Genomic DNA, 10,504 nt, shown 5'->3' with positions numbered 1-10,504 from the left:
AGCATCCAGGGGCCCCCTGTCATCCAGACAGGGCCAGACCCCCTCTGCTAGGACACAGCACCCGGGGGCACCTGGCACCCAGACACAGCAATTCCCCCTCTGCTAGAGCACAGCACCTGGAGTGTCGGGCTTGAAACACGAGTGAGGCCTCTGTACCTGTTGCCAGGCCTGACCAGCATTGAGACCCGTATGAGCTACACACAGCCCCGAGATCCCCTGCAATTGAGATGTGACTGTACCTCTCCCGCTCCCATGCAGTCCCCATTCCCCGCTGGCCAGAGCCACAACTGCACGCCCTGCTCTATGGGATCCCCCAGCGACCTCGGATACTGAGACACGGCCAGGTCCCCTGGGCTCTTGCAGCCCCACAACCCTGCAGCACAGAGCCGCAGCTGTAACCCCCCTTCCCCAGCAGGTCACTGGAGTCTGAGACACCCCGTGGCTCCAGGCCCCAGCTCGTCTGCAGTGCGAGGGGTGCACCAGGGGAACCCCCTCACCAAGCCGGGTCCCCCAGCTCTCCGCCCCTCTTGGAGCCTGGCTGCGTTCTGCCCTGGGACAGGGCTCGCCTGTTCTCGCCCCAGCCCCCATCACAGCACGAGTTTCTCCAGCCCTGCCTCCCGCCGCATCTCATCCTCCCTGTCCCCTGCAGCGCCATCCGGCACTGCCCCATTTATCTCCCTCTGTCGCCGGCGCTGGCAGCTCCAATAAGTCCCTGGCAGGGCCAGCGCGTATCGAGCGCTGAGATGAGCAGGTGTGAGAAGAGGCGCACCGGTGCTGACAGCAGCTTGGCAGGGGGAAGATGGATGAGGGCCGTGGCGGTCCTGAGCCTGGGGGCTGTGCACAGCCAGAGTGGGGGAGGGGGAATGATGGCTGTTGGTGGTGCTGCTTAGTGGGACAGCAGGGAGCGTGGGGGGTGAGCACTGGAGCAGGGCTCAGACTGGGCACGGAGGAGGGGGGGCTGTTGGCCTGGCTGGGCCTCAGGAGCAGGGGGAGGGAGCTGGAATGGGGGATCTGGCCTGGCAATTTATCCAGGGGTGGGTGGGTGCCCAGCACCTGAGCTGGGCTCCCGGCTGCACCAGAGTCTGTCTGTGCAATAGCTGGGCCACCTGCCTGGCCTGGTGACACCGGCCCGTGGGGCAGGGTCGGGGGCGGCAGTGACATCTGTTGTGATAACTGGGCCCCTCTAGGCCCCCCAGCACATGGGCAGTGGCCGCTCGCTGTCCCTCTGTGCCCACAGGGCGTGTGCAGTGCCCACGAGCCACACAGGGCACAGTCAGTAGAGGTGCTGCCCAGCCCGAGAACAGCAGGGCGCAGCCGACTCCACCCCCAGGATAACCAGCCCCTTCAGCAGCCCCAGTGTCAGCAGCACAGACCCCGTGGGGGCTCTGGGAGCGACGAGGGGCCAGGGCAGGCTGGGGAGTAGCCCAGGGATCCAGGGTAGTCTCCTACTGGGCCGGGGCATCAGGCTGACACACATCCTGGCTCAGTTTGGCCATGGTCTGGTCCCTCAGCCACTTCTGCAATGGCCAGTAGCCATCTGGGGCTGGGGGTCCAGCCAGGCCTGCATGAGGCAGCATCCCCCACAGCCCGGCCAGGCTGGACTTGTCCCAGTCGGGGGGCAAGATGAATGGGATGCTCCAGCTCGTGGGTGACCGAGTGTCACTGCTGACGATGCGTGGGCAGAATCCCCCGCTGTGCCCGTCCAGTGCAGCAACCCGCCGCCCCAGCTCTGCTCCTGGCCCCTCGTCGCCCCCAAGTCCTGCCCTGTGCCCCCAAGTCCTGCCCTGTGCCTCCCCAGACTGTTGCTGCTGGGGGCTGAGCCTGGGGGTTGTCCACTCCGCTGTGTGTGTGGGAGGGGGGTCTAGCAGGGTCCCCAGGGACCTGTGCTCAGCCAGACACTTCAGCCCAGAAAAGCTGGAGCCAAATAGGCTCGGCCAAAGGGGTCTGCCGGGCTCCTGGTACAGTCGGGGCTTGGCACGGTGATGAGCTGACAGCCTGGCAATGGGCAGGATGGTTGTGCTGAGATCATTGACTGGCGGGTCGATGGGCAAGTGTTACTGGGGATGATACTTCCCCCCGATGTTTCCGGGGGTCACTCTGTGGGGACGAGGGCTGCGTTGCCAGGAAGGAGTGAGCGTCTCCTGGGATGCTGGGATCCCCTGGGATGCCATTGGGCCTGCCTCCTGGCCCCCTGACTGGCCCAGACAGCACCGCTAACTCCACTGGCTTCAGCTAAACCCTCACCAGCCCTGGGGTGAGAGCCTTGGTGAGGTCCTTTGGTCACCTCTCCCTTGTCCCTCCCTACCTGATTGCCGGTCTCACGCTCCTCTGTCTAATAAGCATCTGGCTCTGCCAGACAAGCCAACGCCACCTTTAGCACCAGGGCTCTGATCCTGTGACCAGCTCTAACAGCCAGATGGTGACACAAACTTGCCAAACCATGGCTCGTGAGCAGTAAAAGTGTGGCTCGCTGAGCCCCCCCTCCGCATTCTCTGCCTAGCAAACTGCAGGGGGGGGAACCTCGGGACTCCTGCCCTGCAGGGTGGTGGGGCTAGGGGTTTCTGCCAGAGACGCCTGGTACCTGCTGAGCATGGGGGGAGCACAATTTAAAGATCCCCGTTCCCCCCAGCTCAACAGCTGCTGCCCTGGGGAAGGCAGAGAAGTGGGGATGGGCATCTGATTTCAGATTCACAGCTTCTCCTGGTTGTCCCAGCAGAGGGCAGAACCCACACAGCGCAGAGGGAGGGTTTTTGCATGAAATGAGTTTTCAGTTTAAATTTCCCAGCTCCAGATAAAGCACAGTGCTGGAGGGGCACCATTTGTCAGTGTTGATGTGGTGACATTTGAGACCAGGCTGGTGTTCAGCATAAACAGGGAATCGTCTAAGCTCCAGGATAAAGTACGTAAGTGGCACCAGGCCAGTGTGAGCTTCAAGCTTAACAGCTGGTTTCAGAGTAACAGCCGCGTTAGTCTGTATTCGCAAAGAGAAAAGGAGTCCTTGTGGCACCTTAGAGACTAACCAATTTATCTGAGCATGAGCTTTCGTGAGCTACATACAGCTCACTTCATCGGATGCATCCTGTGGTGGGAGGGATACTGTGCATCCGATGAAGTGAGCTGTAGCTCACGAAAGCTCATGCTCAAATAAATTGGTTAGTCTCTAAGGTGCCACAAGCTTAACAGCTGTTAGCAATAGTGCTCAAAGCACTTCACAAAGCAGATCGTAGCATTCTCCTCATTTTACAGATGGAGAAACCGAGTCATGGAGTGGGAAAGTGACTACAGCCTGCCTGCAACAGAGCTGGGAACAGAGCCCGTTCCAATTCTCCAGCCACTAGGCCACTGTCCTCTGATGTCCCCCGGATACTTGGGTGTTGTTTTGTTTCTGAGTGTGATGGAAGCTGTAGATATTAGCGGGGCCAGCTGAAGATTGTGGTGGTGGTTGAGTGCTGCAGTGTGTGACATAAGGAGGGACGTCCCAGGATTTTAATGGTTGGTGGGTGTAACTGACTCACCTGCCTTGTTACACAAGGGAGCATTTGCACTGGAGTGTCGTTGCTTTGTAACGCACGGCACTGTGCAGTCCTGGGGATCAGTACTGATCCAGCCACTCCGCTTGGCTTGATTGCTGTTAGTTCATTGGCTTTAGGAATTGAGATCTGCCCATGTAACTTCTTGGGCTGCGAGACGAGCGGCTCACCACGTGCCATCGAATAGTGACAAGTGTCAGAAGTACCAACCTTGCCAAATAACGGCTGATTATAAAACGGCTTTTAGGAAAAAGTCTGGCGGATGGTGGGCAAATGTCCCAGGGGGGTTATTTAATTAGTTCCTTGGCTGATGGGAGATCAGAGGGGGATCAACAGAGCCGGGAAAGGAGAAGCAGGAAGAGCTGGGGAGATTGCAATTGCGATTGAGGTGGGAAGGGGAGGACCAGAGCTAGGCCAGCAGGGGGCAGCAGGCTGGGATCGAGGGGCGGCATAGCTTGGGGGAAGGGAGTCCAGATCTGGGGTAACAGGGTGCAGTGGGTCAGAACTGAGGGGCAAGGGCTGAGTTGTGTGGTGGGAGGCCAGGACTTGGATAGCAGGGGAGTGGGTCACTGCACAGAGGGTCTAACGCACTCTGTCCCTTCCACTGGGCCTGATCCTGCTCCCGGTGATGCCGGCTCAGTCAGCACAGCTGCTGGCATGGTTACCCCGGGCCCTCTGGCCGCGTGGGATGGGGGAACAGGCAGCCCCTCACCATCCCTCCCACCTCAGGCCGGGGAGCCGGCCGGTCCCCTCATGGCTGGGTTCATGTCCCGTGCTCTGGGGCTGTGCAAGGAAGAATTCATTCAGTTCTGAGTGGCAAAGCTAAGCCCTACCCCCAGCAGGGAGGTCAGCGCCCCTCCGGCTCGGGGGATATTGGCTGAGTCCAGCCCATGCTCCAGGGCAGCTGCCCCCAGTGCCCCGCTTGCGGTATGCTCATCAATAGCTGATGGCGGAGCTGCTGCCCGGGGTGGGGGGTTCTCGGCTCATCTCGCCCTGGGCCAGCCAGTGCCCCCCAAGGAGCTGCTCAGCTCTGCACCACGCCACACTCGGTGAATCTCCGCCCCCCGAGCAGGAGAATAAAATCGCCAGGTCCAGCCCGGAGGCTTCAGAAACCGAGTTACAGCCACACTGGGCCGGGGAGACGGACTCTGGCCGGGGAGCCGGAGCAACGCCCGCTGCACTGATGGCAGGTAAATCCGGCTGGGGACTCCTCCGCTGGGAACCCCTCGCTGACATTTCCCGTTGGCCCATTTACCTCCCCGACTCCAATCTAGCTCTTCCCTGGGACGAGCCCCGGCAGCCTCGTGCCCCCATCCCCCACTCCGCCCGGCTCCCTGCGCCAGGCTGTGGCATTTTGCACCTGTCCAGCCTACAGTGAGTTACGGGGTGTCGAGGGACTTGGCTACAAACGGTGGGTGGACAGGGGGAGATGCAGGGGGGATGGGTGTGCAGTGGAGTGAGGGGAGTGTGCACATAGGACCCCGGCTGCAGCGATCTGCAGAGCCTGGCTGGAGGCGGGCTCAGGCCCTGCCCTCTCCATCACTGGCTGAGCTCCAGAGCCTGTTGATCACAAGAGACCCACGTTCCTAACCCCTAGAGCCTAGGTACCGCGTTTAGGGGTCGCTGTGCAGTAGGAAGCACCCAGGGTTATGACAAGGTGGCTTCTGTGTGGAGCAGATCAGCTGGGTGTTCAGGGTCCCTCCCACCACTCGGATAGCGCGTGGGAATCGTTACAGCTCATAGAATTACTAACAGCGGGTATTGAACACAGGTACATGTTACATACCTGTACAAAGCATGTTCGTGTGAGGGGGGAGCAGAGGGAACTGGTGGGTGAGAACGGAGGGGGGGCTGCGAGCCAGGACTCCTGGGTTCTATTCCCCTGATGAAGGGGCCAACAGGCTAAGGGAACTGGCAGTCTCTGGCCTGGCTGGGGCCGGTGTATAGGGCTGGCTAAAATACCAGCTGGGTGTGAGCAGGAGGCCAAGCTGCCAGGGTAGCAGGCTGATGGGGCGGAATCCCAGCATCCTGGCTTGGAGCCTGCGGGGAGCAGCCCTGGCTAATGCCTCTCCGCGATGTTAAAATCCAAACACCAGCAGAGCGGGGGTCGCCCAGCTCCAGGAGCTGGAGCTCAGTGGCCGGTTACTGACTGCCTGGGGAGAGCAGAAGGGGATGGGGTCTCAGGAAGGAGCAAGCATCCCTGGGAAAGGGAATTTTGCTACAGAGAGGGGCTTGGTGCGAGAGAGTGGGAGGGTCAGGGGCTGGGGCTCCCTGAAAGGGGAATCGGGGTGATGAGAGGTGCTCAAGCCCTTGGACCAGCAATGATGCCGGAGATGATGCTGATGGTCAGGGAGCGCAGTGGGGCCCACTCCTGTGCATGAGGCACTTTGCAAATCCAGCTGGATGGGGGCCTTGGATCAGCAGAGCTTTATGGAAGGAGCCCAGGGCTGGGCTTGTGGAGGGCTGCAGATTTGTACTGAGGGGCACTGGCAGAGCTGCCGGGGGTGGTGGTGGAAGCCCAGGGCCGGGATAGCAGGGGGCTGCAGGGCGGGACTAGGAGGAGCTCAGGGCCAGGATAGCAGGGGGCTGCGGGTTGGGACTGAGGGGAGCTCCGGACCAGGATAGCAGGGGGCTGCGGGTTGGGACTGAGGGGAGCTCAGGGCCGGGATAGCAGGAGGCTGCGGGGCAGGATTAGGGGGAGCCAAGGAATAGCAGGGGGGTGTGGGTCAGGGATGGGGGGAGCTTCGGGCTGGGATAGCAGGGGGCTGCCAGGCAGGACTCAGGGGAGCCCAGGGCTGGGATAGCAGGGGGCTGCGGGTCGGGGGGTGGGGGGAGCTTAGGGCTGGGATAGCAGGGGACTGCAGGTTGGGACTGGGGGGAGCTCAGGGCCAGGATAGCAGGGGGCTGTGGGGCGGGATTGAGGGGCAGCATGGGGGGTATCAAGGGGCACTGCCATTTCCCCAGTTCACAGGTGCTTTGGGGCTCACCAGAAGATGCCTCAGCTGGTTTCTGAGTCCATGTCCCAGCCCCCTGATGCCCATAGCCACAGGGGCTTGGCACTGATCCTCTCCCCTCCTTTGCAGCATTCCTCACAGCCAGTCTGAGTGTCCTGACGTCAGACGGGAGCCCCTTCGCCTCTGGCCCCGAGTGGAGCAGTCCCATGGGGGCTCCCTGCCTGCTGGGGCCCCTGCCGGCCTGTGGCAGGTTCGGTGTCCCTGCTGGGGAGGGGGCCGTGGGGCTCGGGGACAGCATCCAACCGGCCAGGAAGAACCAGCATGTGTCCAATGTGTCAGTGCAGCTGGAGATGCGGAGCCTGTGGGAGGAATTCAACAGCCTGGGCACCGAGATGATTGTCACCAAAGCGGGGAGGTAGGTGGGCATTGCCCAGGCACGGCAGCGCAGGGACCCCCTTGTACCCTGCTACTTTACAGCCCCTGGCAGGGGCCATGCCACCACCAACACTACCCCATGGCAGGAGCTGTGCCCCCATGTCCCAGCCTGGTGTTCTGTGAGACCCCGTCCTGGCTCCATGCAAGGGGATCCGGTGCCATCCCCACCCTCCTGGGGGTCTGATCTGGCCCCTTGTAGCACCAGGCAATGTGGCTCATTCCCTGCCAGAAAAGCCGCTCCCCCGGTGCTAAGGGCTGGCGGCTGGTGCCACACATCACGGCTGCCCAGGGCCCCATTGCAGGGTCCAGCCCCACAATCCTTGGAAATATGGGGGGAGGTGGGTGGAACAAGGACTGCCAGGAGCCTGGACGGTGCCAGGAGCCAGCACTCCCTGCCTGGTTTGGCTGGGCACTAGGAGGCTGGGCACAGAGGGGGGCACCGGGGCAGACTGTGGGTGCCAATGGGGGCTGGGTGTCTTGGGGCTGTGGAGGTGCCGGGCCTATTGAGAGGGGGCTGCGAGGATGGCAGTCGGGGTGGAGTCTGCCCCCACCCCACGCCTGGTCCTCCAGCTTCTCCGTTCCAGTCTGATATTACAGGGGACATGAGCTGCTGCAGCAGCGTGATGTTCCCGGGGGCAGGGGTGCTGCTGGGCAGCTCTGCCCCCCACCAGCAGTGCTGCCCCCTCCCATTGAGTGCTTCAAATGCACCTGCCCCCCAGTACCTTCCCACCGCCTCCTACTTCCCCCCGACTCTCCCCACTGGCCCTGCCTCAGCCCCCCCACTCTCGCTCATTCTCCTGCTCATGCTTGGGTTCATGTTGCCCCACACTCACGTTCACTCCCACCTACACGCCCCAGTCCGTGGGGATCTGCACACATCCGCCGGGCTGGGCAGCCTGGCCCCTTTCTCCCAGCCCCTGTGTGTCACCCTGCTGGGCCCCTTGAGTGGGGAAGAGGCCTGAGACAGGGCAACCCCAGTGCCCCATGTGACCAACACCCCCAGCCCTCCCACTTGCAACAGGTTGACCCCCAACCCTCTGTGTGACCAGGGACCCCAGCGCCCCTCACTCTGTGACCTATAACCCCAGCCTTTCCCCCGTGACCAATGACACCAGGCCCTGTGCAATGGGGAGACCCTAGTGCTCCACCCCCGTACAACAAGGGCGACCCCAGCGCCCCATGCCCTCCCCTCTCCTCTGCCACAGGAGGATGTTCCCCACCTTCCAGGTGAAGCTCTCAGGGCTGGACCCGCTGGCCGACTACGTGCTGCTCATGGACTTTATGCCCCTGGACGACAAGCGATACAGGTGGGGGGTATACAGATTGGGGGGGGGCAGGTCCTGCCCAGCCCACCACCACCAGAGCCTGGAGCAGAGCAGCCTGCGTGGGGGGCGGGGGGCAGCCCTGTGCTGGGTGTGGTGCCCGTAGATCTGGCAGCTCTACCCACCCCCCACCTGCCTCCTGCACTCCGGCTGCCCCAGCCATGGCCTGCATCGGCCTCCCCCCGCCTCCCCCCACTGCTCAGTCATGTGCCTCCACTCACCACTGTCTCTCCCGGCCCCACGGAAATGTGCTGGAGCCCAGAACAGGAACTGGCTCCCCATGGCTAGAGGGCTCTGTAGGGGGCGGGAGGAAGCTCTGGGGCCCAGACTGCCCTCCTCCATGCAATGAGGCCTCCATCTGAGCGGGGGGACCCCGGTGCTCAGGCCCTGCCTCTCCCTGCAGATACGCCTTCCACAGCTCCTCGTGGCTGGTGGCTGGCAGAGCAGATCCGGCCGCCCCCGGCCGCGTCCACTTCCACCCCGACTCGCCCGCCAAGGGCGGCCAGTGGATGAGGCAGATCGTCTCCTTCGACAAGCTCAAACTCACCAACAACCTGCTGGACGACAACGGCCACGTGAGCCACCGTGCCAGACCTGGGCAGCGGGCGCGGCCTCTGATCCAAGGCCACGATAGGGGACTGGTTGGCTCACGGGGTGGGAAATCGGCACAGGGCCATTCCCCTCTAGGGGCGCCGCTGCCGGATCCAATCCAGCCCCAGGGTGGGTGGTGGGGCTGCCTGGCTCAGGGGGGGCAGGGATATGGCACCGTTGGCAGGGGCAGGAGGCTGCTGAGATACCATGCATGGGACACGGCCCTACAGAGTGGAGGATGGGGGGGGCGGGACAGGATGCCATGGGCTGTGAGGGTCGGGGAAAGGTGGGCTGGGGGTGGGGTGAGGGGTTGCAGAGCTATGCCGTAGGGTGAAGGAGGGGGTGGGATATGTTGCTATGGGCGATGGCTGTCCCAGTGCCCATCTCAAGCATGGCTCTTCTCTGGCACACACAGATCATCCTGAACTCCATGCACCGGTACCAGCCCCGCTTCCATGTGGTGTACGTGGACCCACGCCGGGACAGCGAGCGCTTTGCCCACGAGAACTTCAAATCCTTCACTTTCGCAGAGACCCAGTTCATGGCGGTGACGGCCTACCAGAACCATCGGGTGTGTGTGCAGCCCAGAAACTGGCCCCACCCTTCAGGGCACTGAGCCACCCCGCCCTGGGCCCCAGGGCTGGACATTATAGTCCCCTCCCTGTGATCCCTGCATGCAGGAGTCCGTCCCCCAACACCATCTCCATGCCACAGTGCCCTCTGCTGGGGAGGGCAGGGCTAGACAGTGCCCCCTGCTGGGGAGGGTGGGGCTGAGTGGTGCAGGCTCCTCCCCGTCACTGGTGTCACAACACCCCCTGCTGGGTGGTGGCCACATGGCTGTTTCTGATTTCATGCAGTGGGTGCAGCATCTCTCTGCAGGATTCCTGTCCCACTGTGCCTAGGGAGCTGCTGATCTGGGTGGGTGTCCCTGAGCTGCTGCCAGCCCCTGGGGTAGTGGGGTCTCTGGCACTGGTTTTGGAGGGCTGCTTCCCTCACCCCGCCCCCTCTCTCTCTGCAGATCACACAGCTGAAAATCGCCAGTAACCCCTTTGCCAAGGGTTTCCGGGACTGCGAGCCAGACGACTGGTAACTGCCCCTCCAGCACCCTCCCCACCCAGCTGGAGATGGGAGCACTGATGCCTCCCCTCCCCACATAGGGTCCCACTGTTCTAACTGCTGGGGGCGGGGGGCAGTCTCCCTCCCATCCCAGGGCTCATCCACTTGGCAGCATGTCACACACCCAGCTGCAGTGCCCACCCCTGCAGCCCATCCCAAAAGAAGAGGAGGCAGGAGGGGCAAGTGATGGCCGCAGCCCAAGAGGGAGGAGTCTATAATCAGCCCCAGTCACCTCCCCAGCAGCTGCCCCCACCCCACTACATATCCCAGTGCCCACTCCCACCCAGCCCCCACCAGCCACCCCCTGAATCAGTGTAGGATGGTTTGCACATGTGCAAATTAGTTCATTAAATAGTTTGCATGCAGTCTCCCAGGGGAGCTGTGTTCTGGTGGGGGAGGAGCATCTCTGCCCATCCTCCTGCCCCCCCCACCCAAATGTCTGACCCCAGCTGAGCCCCTTCCCCATTTCTCACCCTCCCCCTTCTCATGTGCAGGCCTGGGGCATCAGGACCTCTGCTGGGAACCTTGGCCCGCACTCAGGGGACGGGCCCCTCCT

The 10,504-nt window shown here is 62.6% G+C and overlaps 1 protein-coding gene across 1 annotated transcript; it reads left to right on the top strand.

Moving 5' to 3' along the window:
- Positions 1-4,476: 4,476 nt before the first annotated feature.
- TBX10 (T-box transcription factor 10) lies at positions 4,477-9,922 on the top strand (the record flags this gene model as incomplete). Its single annotated transcript, XM_084632209.1, has 6 exons — positions 4,477-4,720; positions 6,614-6,899; positions 8,125-8,226; positions 8,645-8,816; positions 9,248-9,403; positions 9,851-9,922. 6 exons carry the CDS (start codon positions 4,477-4,479, stop codon positions 9,920-9,922), a joined length of 1,032 nt encoding a protein of 343 aa, XP_084488335.1.
- Between the last annotated feature and the right edge of the window lie 582 nt (positions 9,923-10,504).

The sequence above is a fragment of the Lepidochelys olivacea genome (assembly GCF_965140295.1).
Source record: "Lepidochelys olivacea isolate rLepOli2 genome assembly, chromosome: 6".
NCBI lineage: Eukaryota > Metazoa > Chordata > Testudines > Cheloniidae > Lepidochelys > Lepidochelys olivacea.
The sequence above is the reverse complement of the archived record's forward strand: the minus strand, read 5'-3'. Positions and strand labels throughout refer to the sequence as shown.